This window comes from Pongo abelii, chromosome 2, assembly GCF_028885655.2.
Source record: "Pongo abelii isolate AG06213 chromosome 2, NHGRI_mPonAbe1-v2.0_pri, whole genome shotgun sequence".
Taxonomy (NCBI): Eukaryota; Metazoa; Chordata; class Mammalia; order Primates; family Hominidae; genus Pongo; species Pongo abelii.
The window spans coordinates 24893002-24915732 of record NC_085928.1 but is presented as its reverse complement, the minus strand read 5'-3'; the positions used below and the strand labels follow the sequence as shown (position 1 = coordinate 24915732).

Below are 22731 nucleotides of genomic sequence, written 5' to 3'. Positions count from 1 at the left end.
CTAAGTGTGCTCCCACATGGAGCCTTAACATGTAACATTTTCATAATTTATGAGGTTGACTCAAATATTTGGGGTTAGGGGGTGGGGTGGGAGAGGGTGTTTGTTTTTAATCTATAAACCCGTGTTTATGAAAAGCTTGCCTAAAGAAGGTTTTGCTTCATTGGAGCCCTCAGGGTTGGTAACGGATAGAGAAGAGGAGGTGGAATGCAGGAAGGAAGTTTTAGAGGATCCATCTCAAATGGCACTGCCTTTAGGAGGGTTAGGAAACTGGGGTTGGAATCTAAGCTCTGCCTGTGAACTCCATTCACACTGACTCAAACCACTGAAATAATCTATTCCTACATCTCTACTGCCACCCAGTTAGATACCTTCCCCAAGTTTGCCTGCTCTTTCCTGCCTTTCCTTTTATTACTCCACCATCTTTTTCATTCCTGCCACCACCACACTTGTTGATGCCCTTGACAATTGTTGCTGGCATGTGGCTGGGCCCCCAGTGCCAACCTATGACCATCCCACCCGTTCTCCATGAGTCCTATAATCAAGTCACCACCCAGCTTTAAAACAACCTAGGTTTAAAACCCTAATTTCTTAAAGCTCTGCTGTGTAGCTCTGTCCTACCTCATGATAGTATTACTTCAGTAGGAGCCACCTTCTCCAATCTAGCAGCTGACCCTTGATTTTTGCTGAGTTCATTCCTTGCCCTCTGTCTTATCACCCCAAACCCCTTCCATGTAAGCCTGACTAATTTTATATGAGGCCTATTTATAATGTGTTCTTAAGAAACATTTGAAGACTATTGATGAAAATGGACTGCTGAACATAAAGGTAATGGTTTTGTAAAGTGTAATCATTGTTCTTAATCCGTTGTTCATTTCAGCAGGGAGCCGGGAAACTGGACATGTCAGGAGGCCTATGGTCTTAGAAAAATCACTTTTCTACTGTTTTCTTATTTATAAAATGTATTGATAAGGACTTACTATGGATTATAGCAATGCACCTTGTAAAAAGCAAATACTTCAGAACTGTTCATTTTGTTCAAAAGATGAGATAATTCTCTTTTTCCTCAGTTTCAGAACAAGCTTCCTGGAACCCATGACCCATGAAGTCTTGTCAACATTTATGCTGTCTGAGGGTAGCAGCTCGAAAGTAGAAGAAGTAGGTGAGGTTTTCTGTTCAGTCTGATAGCTCTGGCCTATTAGGTCAGCCATTTGTTCATGTTTTGTGTTACCACTTAGAGATAGTTTTTCTCATCCTCAAGTATTGGGAGTCCAACTTTGAGTGGAATCTGGGCTAAACTTCAGGTTAGTTCTAGTTCTGTTCATATGCTCTTTTAGTCAAAGCCTGTGATGGCTGTGTGAACCCCCTTACTCTGCGGCAAGCTCTGTCAGACATGTTAGATACAAACCGTTTACTATGGGATTTGGAGTCCAAGCTTGCTGTGAAAAAGTCCCGCGTAGGTTTGGGTGAGGAAAGCCATGTGTTTATGTCTCTGTCAGTGGTATCACAGCAAATGCCTTGTGGTCTGATGTACTGGGCAATGTTTATCTCACAAAAATCAGCAGGATTGTGATTCTTCCCATTTTCTGACATAAAGTTAGGAAATAATTTCTCTTTTCCTAATGGTGAATTTGGCCTTCTCTTCAAAGAAGGCCTTTGATGTTTGGGACAGGATTATTGGGCAGTAAGAGGAAATCAGAGCAGAAAGACACGGTTAACCTAATTCAGTTGCCAGAGAAAATGTTGAGGAAAGTCTCAACCCGTTCTCCTGGTTAGCAACAGGAAAGGGCATAATATGGGTAGGGTGGGTAGGGTTGAAGAAAAATTACCCGAAGCTGAGCAGTGGAAAGTAGAGCAAAGAATGTTTATTCTTCTCCAAAGTGAGTTTGGACAGTATTGGACAAGATGAAGGTGGTGAAGTATGTGGAGGTTGGCGCCTTCATCCTTTCAACAAGCTTTTATTGAGTGCTTGCTGTGTGCCTGGCATCAGGCGTGGGCTGGCAGGAATTAATACCAGAGCCCATGCGCCATGCAGAATCCTATTACCGACCTGAAGGGAAACGCAGAGCACTGCAATGCAAACTCTAGGGTTGAAGTGCTTGGAATGGGTCCATTAAGAAAGACTTCTTGGCCTGGCAAGGTGGCTCATGCCTGTAATCGCAACACTTTGGGAGGCCAAGGTGGGAAGACTGCTTGAACCCAGGAGTTCCAGGCCAGCCTGGGCAACATGGCAAAACTCTGTCTCTACAAACAAACAAACAAACAAACAAAAATTAGCCGGGCGTGGTGGCATGTGCCTGTAATCCCAGCTCCTTGGGAGGCTGAGGCGGGAGGATCCCTTGAGCCCAGGAGGTCGAAGTTGCAGTGAGCTGAGATGGTGCCACTGCACTCCAGCCTAGGTGACAGAGTGAGACCCTATCTCAAAAAAAAAAAAAAAAAAAAAAAAAACAAACAGAGAGAGAGATGGGAGATGGGAGAGGGAGAGAACTTCTTGAGAGAGAGAGGAGTTGCAATCTCAGGCAATGTCTTAGAAGCAGAGATGGGACCAGTAGTACCAAAGTGTTCTTTTATCTCTCCTTGTATGTGTTGTTCATTATTTTCTTCCTTAAAACTCATTTTCCTCAGTGAATGGTAGGCCTAAGTATGCTGGAGACACAACATTTCACGTTCAGAATAGTTTTTTTTTAAATACTTTTTGGAAAGTTAAAACCTGATATCGGCATTAACTGTGCAAAAGTGCAGAAATCTGGGTCTTAAGTTCCTAAAACCAATTATTGAGTAGCTTTCGGGGAGAAAAGGAGAAGTGTGTGTTTTTTAAAAAATTTTCATCTACATGAGATTTTAGCTGAGAATCCTAGAAATACATGCCTGAATTCAGCTTTTTACCTTTCAATTCCATTTGCCATTTGTTTTACCGTCTGTGGCTCTGAAATCATTCCCACAGTACCAAGTGAGGAGTCATTTATTTTAAGGACGTGAAAGTTGCGGGGCTCTCAAGTTGCCCAGAAACTTCCTTGACTACTGAGAGGAAATTAGCACACAGAATGGGAGCTGCAGGTGAGGAAAGCGGAGCCTGTGGAACTGGCTGTCTGTGGAGGCCTTGGCGCCCCCGCCACCAAGTCCACATTGGAATTGGACTTTGGAAGAGAGCCCTCCCCCACCTTCCCTGGCTGTGCCAGTATTTCTCCAGATTACTCCCAGCCAAGTGCCTTTACTAGTCTGAGCTTACCTACTATTACAATCCTAGCAGGTTTATTAGGTGTGGGTCACAGTTAATTGGAGAGGAGAATTGGGGAGTTCTCGGTTTATTTGTTTTTCTATGAAAGCAGAGGCTGCTCTGTCTTTCTGTTTTCGGTCTTATGACTATCATTTCATAGTGGTGTGAGGGGAGCTCTTCCTTCTTACATAGCTGTGCCCAAGTGAGAGAGACTTAAAAATGCAATCAGTCAACACAGTGCCCTCTTTTGCAAGTGAGACCACATCAAGTCTTGGAAATTCACAGCTGTTTACCTCTGTCATTATGAATGGATGTTTTGTAGTGAACAAGTTATATATGAATCTGCTGTATTATAGCCAGGAGTCTAATGGATCATCCAATGTACAGACTTCTGAAATAATCACCTGCAACCCTGCCTTCAGAGTTTTGGTGGTCTGCCATCTGCGAAGGCCCCACAGTCAGGTGCTTTTCATTCTATAGGCTTCTGTTGCAGAGCTGGAGGCTGGGAAGTTAGGCCTGGCTTTGCCTGTCTGGACTGTGGCAGCTTGCCAGCAAGTTTCACTGGGTGGTCTTCTTCAACAATGGGAGAAGGGGGGTGGGGGAGCTCAGCTCTCCTCCCCAAAGAGGAACAACAAGGTGGCTTTCTGTAGGTGGGTTTTGCATTGGCAACCAGTCCCTTTGTCACTGACACACCATACAGGTCTTGAGTGTGGGTGAAAAGAATTGAACAGGTTCCCCAAAGGTGGTATTGTGATGGGGTTAATTTGTGTTCCAGATTTTACAAATAAAGCCTTGTGTTTATGTGGCAAGCCTCCCTCCCAAGAGAAGGAGCACGCACAAGCAGCAGGTACCCTTCATCGTGTGAGGGAAGAATTATTATTCTCACTTGGCATGGGAGACGCAAACCTCCCGGTGCAGCCTTTCACCCCATCGCTTAGGGAATTAACGGTGGACCTGGAGCGCAAACTGAGGTTGGCTTGTCAGTGCCAAACAGGCAGAGCTACCTGCCTCCGCTGCCGTTCCAGCGATGGAGAGAATGTAACTGCCATTTAGTGAGCACCTACTGTGTGCCAGGCCTTGTGTTAAAGCACTCCAAGCATTATCCCTGCAATCCTCCAGCAGTCCTGTGAAAACGGGCATTATTATCCTATTCGGCAAATAAGGAAGCTGAAGCTTAAATAATTGCAGGGACTTGTTCTAGTCTCACAGCTGGTAAATGGCAGAGCCAAGATTTCATTGCAGGTCTGCCGAGTCCGAAACTCAAGTTTTTCATGAAAAAGAAATGAAGCAAGCTTTCCCGCAAAGCAGAGCTCTTCTAGCTTTGGGAAAACTGTTTCTTTTACAGCTAACAAAGTGTAAGGGGTAGGTGAGGGTCTTTATAAGACTTGCTGTTAAGAGATTCAAATTTAAAACTGGGACTACAGCTAGGAGATTCTGAATGGCTCAGCAGCAGCCCCACAGGAGAAGCCAGGCTTTGTGGCTTGGCTAGTGTCAGACTTTGCAGCCAATGGCTTTGTGGCATAGCTGGTGTCAGACTTTGCAGCTAGTGGTGAAAGCGACCTCCATCTTAGGTTTAATCTCAAAATATGTCTCTTGATTTTTTCCCCCCTCCCCTGGGATGTTGTCTGAATTGGCTGTCCTGAGTCTGCTTCTTCTTCATCTGCCAGATGAATCCTTTTGCTCCTAGGATCTCTGCAAGTCTGATCAAGCAGGTCCTCCATGCTCTTGGTGGGGTGAGGGGGAGAAGATATTTGGCCCAGTAGATACTTTTTACTGGTCAGGAGAAGTGGCAGCTTGTACAGAAAACACCCTAGGGAAGGAAATAGCAGCTTTGACAGACAGGTAACTGACAGAAGATGGTACCTTCCAGGCAAATACTCATAGAGCAGCCACCAGAAAGAATTCGACAGGCAGTTACCTGCAGAACAGCAGCGCAGACCTCTCTACTGGCTTAGGAGAGTGATGGCAATTTGGCTGCAGAGGACATGTAGTTAGTTACCCTTGTTCCTTGTTTTTCTGTAACAAACATGGAAAACCTGAAGCCAAGGTTTTCTGGGTTTGGGGGCACACAGGACACCTGGGTTTAAGATATGATTATGTGACCAGCTGCTTGGGTAATAGAAATGAGGTCATGGAAACTCAGTGTGACTTTATTTCCCTGTCTTTATACGCTGCCTATTCGAACATTATGAGGAGGCAGTGAAATGGGAGAAGCGCTCCTCTAAATGTGAGAAGTGCCTTCTCACCTCAGAAGCCCAAGGCCGTTGGCCTCTGTGCTTACCCAAATTGAGTTAGGAGATGAGAAATTCTAGGGAACTGGCCAGAGGTTAGAGTCTGGGACAAGGGGTTCATCTGCTTCTGTGGTTCTGTTTTTATTTCTCAGGGCAGGAGCCTAGATTAGAGGCATTTTGGTCGTATTGTCAGAGACCCTCCTGGATCCCTCCAGACAAGCTGCCTTTCCCAGCCTTGTGGGACCTGGCAATGTAGGGTCTCAGGTCCAGGAGGAATTGAGAGAGGAAAAGGACTCGTGGCCAAATAATTCTGGTTAACATTCTTTTTTGAGAGAGGAAGGAACAGAAGGCATCTGTGGAGTTTCCGGAGTTCCCATCTGAGAGAACAGAAGTCAGGAATGAATCTTATTAGAAGAAGGGTGGAGTGCTGGGAAAGATGGCTGTGTTGCAGGAAGGAGCCATATTTCTGGAGCCACTTCCAGGTTTGAGATTGTGCAGCATCCTGGTTGAGGGGAGGCTTTGGAACCAGACAAGCCTGGGTTTCAATTCTGGCTTTGCCAGTCGATAGGTATGTGACCCTAGGCAAATTACGTAGATGCTGAGAACCAGTTTCTTAGGGTTATTGCAAAGGAGAGGCAAGATAATTCACATAAAGCACATGAAATGCTTTGGGAGCAATCTGTAGAAGGTAGCTGTTATTATTAGGGAAGGAAAGAGGAACAGAGTGAAAGGAGGGTTGCTGGTAGGATTGGGAAGCTAGAAGGATGAGCAGGTGGGAGAGCCCACTGATAGAGTCCTCACTGGCTCAAGGTTTACGGAGAGAAAGAAATGTGAGGAAGGAGAGATAGAGGAACACATGGAGGGGCAAAGCCCTGCCTCAGGTGCACCATTCGATGCCAGTCCTTGGTCCTGGTCACTGGGTAGATAAACCCCCCAAGCCTTCCCCTCTGCTTCTTCCCCAACTCAGTGTATCCCGTTCTACCAGGTGTGCCAAAAATCTTGGAGTCATCCTTGACTATGTTCTTTCTCTCATGCTCCACTTTAAATTGGCCAATAATATTGGCCTTACCTTCAAAATGTTTCCTGAATTGTGTACCTTCTCACCGCCCTGTCTTCTATCAACCTTTCTGACTTAGATTATCAAAATAAGCTTCCTAAGTGTTGTCTCTGCTTCCACCCATTCTTCATAGAAAAATCGGTGTCACACTTGTGAAATAAAACCTAGACAAGGTCACTTCTCTGCTCAGAACTTCCATGGCTTCCTGTTTGATTCAGAGAAAATATCCAAACACCTCACACCTTCCCTCTCAGGAGTCCTCACCTCACCCCTTCTCTCTGAGGCCTCCCTTCCCCCTTTGCCTACTCCCACAGCCATGTTAGCCTCCTCACTGCTCCTCACACTGGCTGGGCAGCCTCCTCCCAGGGGCTTTGTGCTTGCATTTGCCCACTGCCTGGAAGGCTTCTCCCCAGATGCCTGCACAGCACCCTCCCCCATTTCATTCAGGCCCCCTGCTTCATGGTCACCTAAACCTGACCACACTTTATTAAACAGCACTCCCACCATCATTCTTTCTCCCTTCAACCTTATTTCTTTTCCTCCATGTTATCACCTCCTGGCTCATGTTTATTTGTTCTTTTGGTTATTGCCTGCTTCCCCTCTAGACTGAAGATCAGTGGAATCAGGGACTTTGTTTTTCTTCCTTCATTGTCTTCCCAGTACCTAGAATAGAACCTGGTTGGTAAGTGGTGCTCACATTTTATTTTATTTTATTTTTGCTAGTTTGCAAGCCTTTTCTGAATCTCAAAAGGGATGTAATAGGAGTTTCAAGCAAAATGAAATAATTACATATAGCTTTATGTAAGAAAATGCATTAAATGCATTCTGGAGTATATGTATATGGGGGGAAAATAGGAGAGATGTCCCGAGAATGCTACTGTTAGAGCATCTGTTTCAGAGAAGCCAGGAAGCAGTGTGCAAGGCTGCAACAGAAAGAGCCCAGTTTCTTCTCTCTTCCTCAAGGTAACTGCCCTCAGGAATGTCCGTGGGTGTACCGGTTGTTCCATGTCGGGGGATGTAAGCATGGATGCCCTGTCTGCCTTTCTTATCATTCACTTAAGAGGAATCTGTTGAACGTCTGCTTTGTGCACAGCACTGTGCTAGGCCTGACTAGGAGACGCAGGGATACCCAGCTCACACTCTCATACCACCAGCAGTTTGCAGTCCTGTTTTTTATCTGGGATTTCCTGAGTGTGCCTGGGCCATCCACTTTGCCGCCCTCCTCCCTTAGCAACCTGAGTTGATTGGACTTCTGTTGAATCTGGTTTGGAACCACAAGCCAAGTACAGGGGGTGAATTTTAAAACAGTTTAGTTCCCCACACACCAGAAAGCCTGGTCGGGCCGTCCCTGTGCCAGGCACGCAGGTGACAGAGACAGTCCCTGCCATTGGAGAGCCACAGGCTGTGGAAGTAAGGAACCACACATTTGGATGTTCACCCAGAGGAGGACAGATCTGACTTAAATTGTGTCTCAGTCACTTCTGACTTGGTTCTAGATTTGGAAGCTGAGAAAAAATAAAAATAGGGATAAAGATTCCAAGAGGTCTTGTGCTGACACCAAAGGTGGACAGATGTGCTTGAGAAATTACACAGGCAAATCCCAAACCCCACATGTAAGCCTCTCAGGGAGCTGGGAGAAGAGCCCAAGCCTCCAGCTCCAGTTTTGTTTTGTTTTGTTTTGCTTTTAATTAGTAGCCCTTTTTAAAAACAATTTCAGGTTTATAGAAAAGGTTAAGCAAAAAAGTCCTATACAGACTTGTCGTTCCAATTTCCCCCAATCACTTAACCCCCACGAGGGTCCCCTATTATTAACATCTTATGTTGGTGCAGTATATCTGTTACAATTGATGAGCCAATATTGATACATTATTATTAAGTAAAGTCCATAGTTTACATTAGGGTTCACTCTTTGTGTTGTACATTTTCTGGGTTTTGACAAAATGTGTGATGACATATATCCACCATGAAAGAATCATACAGAATAATAGTTTCACTCCCTAAAAGTCCCTTGTGCCCCACCTATTCATCTCCCCCTCCCTCCCCCAGCCCCTGGCAACCACTGATCTACTATTGTCTCTCTAGTTTTGCCTTTTCCTGAACGTCATGCAGTTGGAATCACACAGCTTATGCCTTTTCAAGATCAGCTTCTTTCACTTGGCAATCCCCTTCAGTTTTAAGTATGGCTTTCTCTCCTTCCCTGCCCCATACACACTTCCAGCTGGGGAGCAGAGACTGAAAAAGGAGCCCAAAGCTGTGTGCTGAGACCCCTCGCCCCCAACCAGAGCCCTGCCGGTCTGCAGTGTGGTCCCTTTATCAGCTTCCACTGAGCATGCCGGTCCTGGCGCTACTGGAGTTTAGCCCAGGCTGGTAAACTGTCAGGAGCTGCCTGTGTTTGGGTTCCACATCTGGAAGTATCAGCTGTGCAGACCTTCCCATCCCATCCCTAAACAGAAAGACACGAGGAGCACATGGGCTGTTTGCCTTCCTCCTCGATAGTTTGTTTTACTTGCTTTGGAGCTGCGGATAGCGGTGGGGAAGTGAGCGTCCCCTGGGCAGGCAGCGCTCTTGCACGCCTACATCCACATCCGGTGGTGGTGGCAGGCCACAGATCCCTTAGCTTCTAGAGTTTCTGCTTTTGGTCCCACCCAGGTTCCAGTGGTGTCTGTGTTGAGCCCTGAGAATGATTGAGCACTGGGACCTGTTTTGTGGTCATTAAGGAGGAAGACCAGTAAGGCATAAGGAGTTTGAGGGCATTTTCCCTGCAAAGAAGTGCCTCTTTCTTGAGTCAGCCTCGAAGACTAGGATTCCCTGGGAGTTTGGTGACAGAACCTCCAGGATGCAGAACACTCACCAGCCACTCTCAACACAAGGCATTGTGGAGGACAGGTAATGATGGTGGATTTTATAAGGCATAGAATGAGGAAGCTCTTCCAAGCCCACTCCAACTCTGGACCACATTTAAGAGAAAGGAAAGTGCGTGTGAATTGGAGGGGGGTAGGGGTGGGGGGTCACATGGACCATCTGATCCAGGCTGAAAAGCTCTCAGGGCTGGGGAAAGGTAGACAGTGTTCCAACCCTGAGGAGCAGGGACTTAAATTTAAACCTGCTGGGGCACAGTGGCTCATGCCTGTAATCTCAGCACTTTAGAGGCCAAGGCAGGCAGATCTCTTGAGGCCAGGAGTTTGAGATCAGCCTGGCCAACGTGGCGAAACCCCATCTCTACTAAAAACACAAAAATGGGCCAGGCGTGGTGGCTCACGCCTGTAATCCCAGCACTTTGGGAGGCCGAGATCAGGAGATCAAGACCATCCTGGCTAACACTGTGAAACCCCGTCTCTACTAAAAATACAAGAAATTAGCTGGGTGTGGTGGTGGGTGCCTGTAGTCCCCACTACTCAGGAAGCTGAGGCAGGAGAATGGCATGAACCCGGAAGGTGGAGCTTGCAGTGAACTGAGATTGCACCACTGCACTCCAGCCTGGGCGACAGAGTGAGACTCCGTCTCAAAAACAAAAACAAAAACAAACAAACAAAAAACCACAAAAATAAGTCGGGTGTGGTGGTGCACGCCTGTAATCCCAGCTACTCAGGAGGCTGAGGCACAAGAATCACTTGAACCCAGGAAGTGGAAGTTGTAGTGAGCCAAGATTGCACCACTGCACTCCAGCCTGGGTGACAGAGCAAGACCCTGTTAAAAAAAAAAAAAAAAAAAAAAAAAATCAACCCCCAACTTCTATTTGCAATAAATAGAGAGCTGAGGCCAGCCAGTACCTTCTCACGCTGAAAGACACTAGCCAGGTATTTCAGAGTTCTGTACAAAGGAGGAATGAGGCTCACAGCACACGTCAGAAAGTCAGCTTTTGGACTATGGAAATTCCATGCTGAAGATCCAAGTCCACACCACCTCCCCCTCTGGTTTTCTTTTCTTCACCTGGCCCATTCTCCAATCTATAGCCTGACCAGTGACTCAGTAAGAGTGCTGGGCTGCCATTCAGTGGCTCTGCCTATCCCATGTAAGTGCAGTATTATATATTTGCCCGGCCAATATTACGTGTCCCAGGTTTGTCCCTAAGACTGTGAATGCTAATGCAGTGGAGTATTTAAAGCCCTTTCAGCTCTTCAGAGAAAGAACTACACTCTACCAGCAAGCTAGCCTTGCTTTTGTTAATTATGGAATCAGGGTGCAGTCTTCTGGCCCCTGTCTTCTTAGGTCTAACTGTAGAGGCTGGAAGGCTGTAACAGTGGTTACTAACCATTACCTCATCTAGAAGCCTTGGCCCTTGCCTCAGTTTACCTGGAGAAGCAGATGATAAATAACTACTGAACTGTGTAAGTGTGGGACCCATGTTCCCTACCAAATCCAGCCTCCACTTCTAAATCTCCCTTCCTACATTCTGCCCCACAAATAGGTACAGCAATAGTCCCGAGAAAGAATCCCAGACTGGCTTCTGTGGATACATGCCAGGTATCCAGTGTGTGTCTATGAGCAGGGGCCATATTTTCTGAACCAAAAGACAAATGTATGATCTGAAAAAGCATTTTGTTTTTGTTTTTGTTTTTTTTCCTAATGCGGGGGGAATGGGGGAATCTCAGAAAGGCTAATTTATAAATATCTTGTAATACATGAAAAAAACTCACCTTTATCAAAAGGAGTGGCATTCTGTACAGTAGGCTTATCCAGAACCTCCCAATGGTGTGGTCTTCAGTCAGAGCAGGAGGTGCAGAGAGTACAGAATGGGTCTTTCTCCACGTGGGGTGCTTCAGCCAGTGCTGGTGCAAAGAAGTCTCTGGTGTGGTCTGGGTCTTCTCTAGTACTTTCTCTCCAGAGCAACCTGTAGACATGAGAGTGGGCTTCTGGTTTTACTGATCACCATTCCATGTCCCTCTCCAGAAGAAGCCAGCCTCCAAGTTATTAAGGGAGACCCCTTAATAACTAAGTTCCAGATCCCTTAAAAGTCAGGAAGTAAAGAGGAACTGCGTGTCCAATTGAGATGGAATCTTATGCAGGCAGAGCTAACTTTCCCCACATGAGAAATTAACTAAAATGCCAGTATTAATACCCTTAATCTGGATGGGGGAAAGGTAGTGAGACATCATTTCTGTGCATCTCAACCAAGATGAACCTGACTAGGGGGTGCTGACCTGTCTCCCTTGTGGAAATAATGCTACCCACTAAAGCTTGTGATACCTACTGCAGCCTGCCTCTCCTCAGTCACTTGAGGTTTAGCATGGAACTGTTACTGCTTATCTGAATATCAACAATCAGCCTTGCCTGAGAGCAGCACATTCATGCCTCTTCAGTCAACTGCCATAGGGGCCTGAAGGAAGACATTTGTAGCCATCAGGGTGGCCTTTCAATTGACCAGTTAACAGATATTGAGCACTATGCCTACTGCCTTCAAGACGTCTATATTCTAGTTTCTGAATATTTCTCAGATCACAACAAGAGGTCATACTGCCTTGAATTGCATTATCCATATATCTCCTTAGAAGAGTGCTTGGCTCAGGGTAGATGCTTTGATGGTCTGTATTATTATCATCATTATTATTATTGAGATGAGCTGCTGATTTATAATTCTCCCATAAGAACCCATATTCTTGGAGAATTTGGCTATTTGAAGAGTTTTGTCAATTATGGTAAGTTGTATAGGTAGAGAAGTGGAGGCACAAGGAAAAGTAATATGTTCATAAGCCCAAGCCGGCTTCCTTTATGGGTCTGCACCTGGACCTCAGGGCCTCTGCGCATGGTTGGTTCTACAGTCAGGGAAAAGCCAGCCAGAGTTGGCAGCTTGTCATTGGTGAGATATGCACAGTCTTGGGAAAAGCCCTTCCTGGATAGGGAAGCCCCAGAAAGATGGAAGTGGGGGAAGAGCCAGATGGCTCCCAGTGTTGAGTCCAGAGAGTCGGGGAGATAGGCCCCTCAAGGTTTCCTCTGGCTGTGACCAGCAGTCCTCTTTTCAGGAGTAGGGCTGCCTCTTTGGCCCAACCTTGCAGAACCCTCTTTTCCACCAAAACCTGGGCAGTCACTAAAACCTGCCTGACAATGCAGCTTGCCGTAATTGAAAGGACATTGGGTGGTTGGGTGAGTGGGGATTTCTGCACGTTGGTGCAGGATTGGGAAGGTTTGAGGGGATCTTATTCTAGTTATCTGACTGAAAACAAGTGTTTTATTTTGTAATTAAAAAAAAAAACTTTACTCTTTACTCTTTAAAAACTGAAAGAGCTATAAAAGCACAAAGAATAGTATCATGAACCGCATGTACCCATCACCCAGATTCAGCAATTATCAAGACAAACAAGTGTTTGGGTTTTTTTTTTCTTTAGTATGATTTTGTTTTCATTACTGTGCTCTGTATGCAGGATAGGTCAAAGATGGATGCCACAAGGTTACTCTTTCCAAAGGAAGTGTTTAATCTGCTTTTCTTCCACCTTCCAACAGTGAAGTGAAAGGAAAGAGCATTGGCCAGGTACTAGGGTTTGATTTGTGATTGTTCCCTGGTGCTCTGAGATGTTTCTGTGCATCTCCTTTACCAGATGTTGAGCTTGAATTTTACCTTTGGATTCCCAGAGCCTACTATTTAATGGATGTTCAATAAGCATTATTGACTTGTGAGGCAAGTGATTTCATGAGACAGTGGCTTTCCATCTGGACAGGTGTAAGTAAGTTAGTGCTTAGCTCACCATCCTGGGGGGACAGGGCAGATGATGGTGTAGAGTTGAGGTGGGGGCCATTATTCGAATCCTGGGGGACACTGAGAGGGAAGGACAGAGCCTCTCAGGTGAAGGATTAGGAGTACAGGGCTCCTGATTTTGCTGAGAAGGAGGAAGTCAGCAAGGAGGAACAGGAGAGACTGGGGCAGAAATGCTCTCTGTTCCTGGCCCCCAGATTCAGTCATTAATAGGCCCTGGGTGAGGTGGGTCAGGATTATGAGAACGAAGACTCAATCTCCAGACCCTTTTTCTGGGTGGCCACAAGCAGCCTGCAAGCTGCCTGCACCACCAGGCCCCACGTGCCATTCCAGGGACTGTTTTATTCATTTTAAAGTTGGCAGGAGAAAGCAGGCAAAGAATGGGGCTATTCCAAGTGTTGGGGGAGTGGGGTCCACTTCCTGTCTCTGGAGTGCACTGCAGCCCGGCTGCTCTGAGCTCCTCTGGGGCAGGGCTGGGTTGGGTATGCAGTTAAAGAGTATGAAATGGGGTGTTGCAGGGACAGGAGGGAAGACACTTCAAACCCTTCCCCTCAGATCTGATCCCAGGGTGTAGCAGAGGCCTCAGGCAGGGTGCCTCCAAGACTCTTTCAGCAGGCAACCTGCCCCTCCCATCCCTGCCTGGTCTTTTTCAGTTTAAAGTTCCAGCGTGCTCCTCCCCTCCCATACATGCATGATGTATGTGTGTGTGTGTTTTAATTTTTATTCTTGGCAGAAGTTAAGACACAAGATGGATTTGGAAGGAGATTAAACTAGTCTGGGTATATGTTGGGCAGCAGGCAGCTTCATTCCTAGACTGGGAGGGCCGGGAAGGAGTGGGGCTGCAGCTCTGAGGTGGGGGTAGAGGGTTGTCTCCTCCCCCAGTAGGGACCAAACTGAAAATCGACTCCTTCGGGAAGGCCAGGAGCTAGAAGCTCAGCTGTTAACCCTTTACAGCTGGTTTCAGTGGAGCCAAAGCCCTCTGGTCTGATCTGGTATTAAGAGGATGTTGGGACCATTGGATGGCCAACAGCTGTTCTACTTCTCAGTGGTCTGTGAGCCCCTGGAAGCTGCTGGCCTTGTTAAAGCAGTCATTGGTGGCTTCTCAGGCTTTGATGTCCAAACGCTTAAATTTGCACATGCTTGGAAAACATCTCACCTCTGCTAGCATCTACCTTAGGGCCATCCTATCCCTGCCCCTAGAAGCAATTGTTCCTGGCCCCAGTCAGCAGCAGTCACTATGGCTCAGGGACCTGTTCGTCACCTTTGCTACTGTAGAGGCTGCCTTGGCCCCCAAAGTAAATGTTCTTTGCAATGGCGGCCTCCTCTTTCATCTTTATTTCTGTGCAAAGAAGAGAAAATGAAGAATCTGAAAATCCAGAAAATATCTGGGGAAATCTGAGAGAAGCTTTTCAGGAAAAATGTTTTCTTCCTTAAAATGTATTAAGATATTTAATTTGTGAGAGAAAAAATATTTATTTTAGCTTTAAAAATTATAAGAATTTCTTAGAAATGATACAGTAAGGAACATCTTTATGCAAAGTGTTCAATATCAAACACCGTATCCAGTGCAGAACATTTCTGGCAGATATTCTTTACCAAAATGACCCCAAAATCCACGGCAGAGACACCTGCATTGGGATTCTTAACCCTGGCTGCACATTACTATTTCCAGGAAGGAGTGGTGAAAATATTGATGTCAAGCTCCCCTCTCTCCAGAGATTCTAACTTCATTTGCTTGAGGTGCTGCCCAGGCATTGTTATATTTTTAAGTATCCCCAGATGATTCTCCTGTGCAGTCAGAATTGGGAGCTTCACATTTAATGTTATCAGAGAACAGAAGGAAAATGAGAGAGCCTAGGTTAAGAAATGAGAAGCATCTTCTTGTCTCTCAGTACATAGTGGTGCATATAACCTGGATCCTAGATTCAAAGCGCTGCTACCAATCTTTGGGCTGTATTTTGATACTCAGACACTCAGGACCGACTGTAGGTGTGGAGAACTTCCGGAACTGCAGGTGCAAATGCATCTTTGGGAGTACGTATGCAGAGTACATTGTGAGAATCTGCCAAACCAATCCATCCTGAAACATGGTGGCTAGTGCATGATTCCAACTCAGACTTACTTTTTTTTTTTTCTGCCTTTCTTAATTCCTTTGTTGAAAACAGTTTTGTTGTATAACTGCTTTAAGCTGCCAAGGACCCCAAGACCAGCAAGCAGGGGAAGCAGACAGTCTAGGCTTTGAATCCTTTACTTAAGCAAGTTCCTTAATCTCTTTGAGTCTCACTTGCTGCATCTGTGTAATGGGATGAGAATGCTACCTACCTCATATAGTTGTTTAGTAGTTAGACAAGATCATTCATATGTATTAGCTCATTATCTTATACATATTAATTCAACAAGTGGTCAAATAATTTTTAAGATTTTATATTTTTGTTGTAAATATATGCCTCAATCCCATGTTGCAACAAAATCTAGTGTAGTACATTCAGTAAATCTCAATGATTTTTAACTTGTATTTACAAATCAGTAGGAAATTAGTAATTTAGCAGGAAAAAAGGCAATCTTTAAATGTTAACTTGCTCAACATGACTATTTCAGCAAACTAAGTATTAGATGGTATATTTTATATAACTTACTAAACAAAGCAATTTCAGATCTGTAAAGCTTGTTAACAAAATATTAAATGTATTTTCTTCTTTTTCCCCAAAAATACTTATCCACATGGTGTGAATGCAACAGAATCCTGGAATTAGGGGAAGTGTTCTTTATAAGCTGGAGGAATTGATTGCTGGAGATCAGACATAACATATTCCTTAAATGTGATCATGGGGCAAGGAACAACATTTTGTGGTTGAAGGGGTGGTTGGGAAATGAGGCCTATGGGAAGATGGGAAAATAAAATATCAGTGATGGCATGAGAATATTTGGAGATAGCTTTTTTCAAACTTTCCTTTTTAATTACAAAAGCGATGCTACATACCTTGTTTGACAATTTCCAAGGCATTTAAAGCAAAAAGGGCAAATCCCCTGATCTTCAGAAATAACTGATACTAAAATTTAAGTGTCTCCTGACATTTTCCTATGACAACCCAGATAACTACACACCACATATTCATATGTAACTTTTTAAAATTATAAAATGGGATCATGATGATTTGCAAATTGCTTTAGGACATTCTCCAGGAACCTCTTAGGCCAGTATTTCTCAAAGAGTATTTGGTGAAGGTCTCATCACTAATGGTACTCTGAGAAAAAAGGATAGCTTTGTCAAATGAGTCCAAGCCTGTGGGTGCAGATTTTAGTGCATACTCTCTCCCCCTCTTGGTGATTCATGATGCATAATAGCATAATAAAGGCTCTGAAAAGGCCTGCAGTAAAGAAATCTGATTAGCTTTTCTTAACGTAGCATTTTCCTAAATTATTTTCGGTAGCATATTTTAATATCTGGTACGTTTTTAGAATATTCCTCACTAATCTCCTTTCCACCACTACACCCCCACCCCTCTGCCACTATAACCTTGTGAGATAGGCAGGAAAAGAGCTCATCTGTTCATTTAATCAACAAATACTTATTGCACTCCTACTATGTGCCAAGCATTGTGATTGATGCTGGGGATATGTGAATGAACAAGATAGAAGGCTCTCTGTCCTCATGGACTCTCACTGTTTGCCTGCAGCATAGTGATGGTATTAGTCACATCCATCATTAGTCATGATGGATGGCTGTGCTGTATGCACCTGGGAATGGCAGAACCTCAGCAGGGGGATCCTCTTTGCAACTGGTGGAGCCTAAGAGCAGGAGGCTAGAATTATCCCCACCCCCTCTGCTCCTTCCCTTCTTCATGCCTTTCCAATTCCCCACACTTTGCTCCTGCTATAAACAGTGGTGCCTGATCCAGCTGGCAAGGCTCCATGTGTTTGTTTTCTCTGCATGTGCCAGCCTTGCACCGAGGCCACTGAGCTTCCCAAGTTGGGGAGAGCTGGCAGGGGTTGGGGCTGGGGGCTTCCAGCAGAAGGCAGGGACTGATTGACAGACCAACTGGAGCATGCTTCAGATTTCCAAATTGATATTTATTTAAGTTTTAGGTGATTTAAAAGAACTTTGTAATTGAGAAAGGAGGGATTGGGGATGAAGTTGGGGACTGAATGTGTATATTTGGGGGTCAGGGAGGTGGCAAAGAAAGTGGGTTTGTATGAGGTCAGATGGGAAAGAGAGTAAACTGTCATGACTCCAAAGCATACTTAGCAGCTAGAGCTGGAGCTGGAGCTGTTTGCTGTGTGAGTGTGTGTGTGTGTGTGCACACGTGCACATGCCTGCCTGTCTTAGAGGTGGAGAATGCACATGTCCAAGGCAGGATGCTGGGCCACCCTATGTGGAGGTATCCAGCCCCTGAGATATTGCCTCTTCTTAAACCTTTTTTGTGAAGTACTGGGGATGAATCTGCAGTAAGCATTAGACTAATGAAAATATTCCTAAAAGTAACCCTAAAAGGAATTATTCAGATTTAGTAAGTTGCTGTCACTTATGGGATACCTACTTAGTGCCAGTCATTGTTATAGATGTTTACTAATGTGATCTGTTTTTCCTTCAGCATCCCTATGCGAGTTGATTTTGTTGTCCTGTGCCAAACTGGTTCCTTTTAAAGTTCGGGGTAAGGGTTTCTTGCTTGCATAAAAGTCTAGGAGGAACGTTGTCCATGTCGCAGTGCAGCCAGATGCAAACTGAAGAATGGTAGCTTCTCACCTCTCATCTTGGCGTTGACTTCAGCAGTTCAGCTATTTTACCCCAAGGCCTAGCTTTTTATTTGAATGCGTCAGATTTCCTGCAAGCATGCATGAGCATGTTAAGGATTGGGGGTGTGTGTGTGTGTGTGTGTGTGTGTGTATGTGTGTGTGTGTTGGGGGTTGGAGCTGGCTTTGCCTGGCATCTGTTTGAATCAGCCCCAGAGAAAGACAGGCCAAGATGCAGCAGCCTGATCCTCATTCAGTCCGGGTCACAGCACCTGAGACCTATTTTGAGTCATGTGGAGGGTATAAATACGGGCCTAGGGCCATTGGTTGCTTAATCATCACAAGGAAGGGGCATAGAGAATGACTGCAAGTGACAGCTTAATTGGAATTGGTAGTAATTATGTTGCCTAACTAACAGAGGAAATCAAAATGAGTCTTTTTAACTCCCAGACCTCCCTAAATGCCCAGCTTCTCATACCAAGAAAACAGCTCATTGCTAGTCTATGTGACTGAAGTGCTTGCTCCTCTCCACCATGACCTATCACCTTGGCATCTCAGGTGAATTCATTGCTATTCCTGCGTCCTTGGTCTAACAGTCAGTTGAACCCTAAACACTTAACAGTGTGCTGGGCTCTGGGGGCATGAAGAGCTGGGGACCTCACCACTGCCTAGTGGGCTGCCTGACATAGAATGGGTACTTGAGACCTGCCCATCGAATGGAATTGAGCTTCGTCAGGCACCTACTTCTCTTTACATTCTTCTTCTCCACATTCAGCCCACCCCCACCCACCCCATGCTTGGAAGGTCTTACGTCCCTACCTGCCTTCTCCACTAATTAAGAACCACGGTGGGCTCCCAAACCAGATCCCTAAGGGAGATAGGAACGGGAATATCAGACACTCATGTATCACCTTCCCCTGCTAAAGCTCCACTTTGCAGCCAGAGTCCCACCTGGGATTCATTAGATCCAAACTCCATGGACCAGTTAGGCCTGGAAAAGACCTTAGAGGTAGGAGGTCTTTACAGCTTAGCAAACATTCTTTGAGTACCTGCTATATGTTGAGGAGGAAGACTTATAAACAAGTAAGTTACACTGCAGTGTGAAAATGACAGTGTAGGTGATAAAGCTGAAGCTTAAGCGATGCTGACACATAGACTTCTGTTAGCTCTAGGGCTTTTTCCTGCCTTAACTGACAGACTTTGACAAATCTTCTAGGACTATGTGAAGAATGAATATAGATGATCGAAAGGGAAATTCTTTTAAGACTTGTGAAAGAAGCTGCATTGGAGAACTGACCTTCCCATGTACTGAGGAGGGCCTGTGTGTGTGTATGTGTGCACATGGGCATGTGCACACGTGTGTAGGAACCTGTGTACATTTCTTTTATCATTCTCCTGATGCTTTTGTTAGTGTTTCTGGCTCCCTACCTGTTCTTAGTAAAATCCACAGTTTATCTTGTAGCTTAACCTTTCTTGAGGCCCTGCTACGTTTCAATTTTGGTATAATAGAAAGATGTTGTCAAAGCTGATGGGGGCTAGGTCCTAAGCTCATCGAAGACTGGAGGCTGTGCCTTGTTTTCCTCTACATCCCCTAAGCCTTTTGTACAGTGTGTGGCACCTAGAGGGTGCTTAGTGTCGGCACTGAATTGCGCCCACTGCCCACCAGGGACCTGAACCTCTCATCAGGAATGACTTTGGGATTGCCAGCTGTTCTATCCGCTCCTCTCAGCATGAACACTAAGCAGAGTGCCTTGTTTTTACTCCACTTGGGAGCCATATCCTGTTGCCTTTTTGGATGATTTGGGGGAAATTCCTTGTCTGTGGTTCCGTATGTGTTGTAGGCTGAGGGTTGGCTTGCTCCCTGGAGCGCTTCCTGGGATAATACACCTTGTTCTTCTCAGGGCTCCATTGTTTCCCACAGGCACTTTCAGATGGAGTCAGTGTTCCAGTCTTCCTCTGAGCCTGTTTATAATAGTAAAGTTTGTGTTCACACACTGGTCGCTAGTCAAATGGGATCAGTTTTCCTTTGTGTAAGACATAGGACTTTAAGCTCTTAGGATCTGCTTTAAGTGCTGTTCAGGTCCTGGGACTGTTTGTTTACATGCCTTTTGGTTACTGTCCACCCAGGCTTTAAACAATTCCTTTTACATGGGTTGTTTTGTCAACTGTGAGCACCTAAAGGTTGGGAAGTAGATGCTCTTATTTCCTTTTCAGCCACTATATTAGCATTTTAGTTCATTTTACATGACTTGTGTGGGTATAGCCCTGGTCATACGTTGTAATTAGAAAGAGGGATGGAGAAAAAGAACAGGTGGTTTTGTTGTGGCTTTGTGCATTCACTGAATGAGGTCAGAGGTGAGCTCCTCTCTGGGGCTGGGAGTGGGAGTCCAGGAGGGATTATAGGGGTATGTTTTCCTTTATATAAACACTTCTCCACAACGTCTTGTCTCATTGACCTACTGTCTGATGAGGATATTTTCCTTTTTCCCTCTGAACAAGTAGAGACACTGTGAAGAAATTATGATGATTATTGTCATTATCATCAAGAGTGCAGACAGGGCATAAGTGGGGGAAGGTGAAGAGGTTATTAGCTTAAGTGATATTAAATGCTGACTAGTGTTGGGTACAGATGGAGACATTAGGAACTACATGTTGCCAAAAACTTGGGAACACTAGAGCATTCTCCATGGATCCCTATTCCCCAGACCTATTTCAAGGGTCTGCAAAACATATATAGATGTGTTTTTAAAACAACAAAGAATATTTCTTGAACTTCTGATGCATGTGTGTAGGGTAGAAGAATCAGCCCATTGCTTAATTTTGTATAGGAAAGAGCAAAGAGATGAAATCATGTGTGTCTAGAGTTGTTAAAGTATATTATGTCTGGCAAGGATGTGGAGAAAAGGGAATGCTTATATACTGTTGTTGGAAATGTAACTTAGTACAACCCCTATGGAAAACAGTATGGAGATTTCTCAAAGAACTGAAAATAGAGGTATCATGTGATCCAGCAAGCCCGCTATTTAGTATCTACCCAAAGGAAAGGAAATCATTACATAAAAAACATACCTGCACTTCTGTGTTTATAGCAGCACTATATCACAATAGCAAAGATATGGAATCAACATAAATGTCTATCAACATATGATTGGATAAAGAAAATATGGTATATACATATATATACCCATGGAATACTGCTCAGTCATAAAAAAGAATGGAATCATGTCTTTTGCAGCAACATAGATAGAACTGGAGGTCTTTCTCTTAAGCAAAGTAACTCAGAAACAAAAAGCCAAATACCACATGTTCTCACCTGTAAATGGGAGCTAAATAATGTGTACACTTAGACATAAAGTTTGGAATGATAGACATTGGACACTTGGAAGGGTGGGAGGATGGGAAGAGGGTGAGGGATGAGAAATTACCTAATGGGTACAATGTACACTATTGGGTGATGTTTACAGTCACACAATATATCCATGTAACAACACTTCACTTTGTTATCCATGTAACAAAACTGCACTTATACCCCCTAAATCTACAAACATTTTTTAAAAATTTTAAATAAAAGATGAGCAATGAACATTTTTTTAAAAAAATGGAGCATGTCTTTAGGTCTTAAAGGATGTTGATCTATAAGCCAAAAAGGTGGCATTGCCACTGCATTAAATCAGGCATCCAGTGAATGGCTTTTGGAAGAAAAGTTTCATGACCCCTGACTCCTGAATTACTGCATGATTGGTATATGCCAGGTTGCTTTTGCGCATTATCTTACTAACTTTTTTAAAGAGCTCATCAAAGTATTACCATTCTTATTTTCACAAAGTATAAACTGAGGCTCAGAGATACTAAGTAACTCACTCAAGGTGATCTTCTGTGAAGGGTAGAAGAGCTTCAGAAGCCAAGGCTTATTATGGTTCTTCAGTACCTGATCCTGCTGAGCTCCAATGCTGTCACTTAGTAGACAAGCTTTGTCTATAATAAAATTTGAGATGAGACCTAAAGCCCTTAAGTGATAGAACATCAGGAAGGGTTTTGATAACATATCAAAATGGAGCCAGTAACACTCTCTGGTTGGTAAAGATTAAAAGTGATGGTGGATATGAAGCAGCCAGCCGTGGGCTCAGCACATCATAGGAGCTGGGGTAAAACTAGGTGCCTTTCCCACATCTCTGCTCCCATCCCCCCTGCCCTTCTCATGCTCTTTTCTTGATCATCTTAGGCCTGAACCTGTCCTCTTTCTCACTCCATACTTTCTTATTTCTCCCTTTCCCATCCCTCTTTGCCTGCCTCCTTCTACCCAGCCTCCAACTCAGGGCCATGGTGATGGTGGCACAGGCATGGTCTCATCCTAGATTAGATTCTCCTGCAGCCCAGTGGCTATAGGAAGCCTGAAGCCACAAGCATAGTTGGGTGTTCATTTTGGAAGATGAGATGAGAAGGAAAACAAAAGAAGCTTCTGGAATGGAACCTCAAGGCACAGGAGCATCTGCAGGGACAGAACCTTCTGTCCTTAAAGCACTTAGAACCTCATCAACATTCAGCTCCCCTCCAGGGTTGCCCACACTGACGTGGGGACCTTTTGGTTTTGAAAAATAAAGGTCACATTTATAGTCCTTTCCCCCCAGGAAAAAAAAATGGTTCCACCATTGATAACAGTGTGTCTCTCTCTGTGTGCCATACATGTCCTTGGTCAAGCTAACGTTCTTTCTTAATCCTAGATTTCTAATTTGACCAAACCCTTCAATCCAGCAAACACTGAAAAAGCACCTACAATGTGCCAAGGCTTTTCTAGGTGCTAGGGTTACCA

At 44.7% G+C, this 22731-nt stretch overlaps 1 protein-coding gene and 1 long non-coding RNA gene across 11 annotated transcripts in view; one reads left to right on the top strand and one right to left on the bottom strand.

The window, feature by feature from the left end:
• BOC (BOC cell adhesion associated, oncogene regulated) overlaps nt 1-22731 on the top strand; it is a 76409-nt gene that overhangs the window by 4201 nt on the left and 49477 nt on the right. For 8 of the 10 annotated variants that reach the window (XM_054551518.2, XM_063721767.1, XM_063721766.1 and 5 more), the window contains one exon: nt 1068-1159. In XM_054551518.2, coding sequence (XP_054407493.2) covers nt 1093-1159 — 67 coding nt within the window. In that variant the 5' untranslated portion in view covers nt 1068-1092. Of the gene's footprint in view, nt 1-1067; nt 1160-22731 lie in introns of those variants that run through there. The other 2 variants (XM_063721769.1, XM_054551516.2) reach the window with 1 other exon arrangement.
• On the bottom strand, nt 11080-21977 carry LOC134760988 (uncharacterized). Its single transcript, XR_010139139.1, has 2 exons — nt 21783-21977; nt 11080-11333 (listed from the first exon to the last, which is right to left on the bottom strand). It is a non-coding gene; the product is annotated as an uncharacterized LOC134760988 (long non-coding RNA).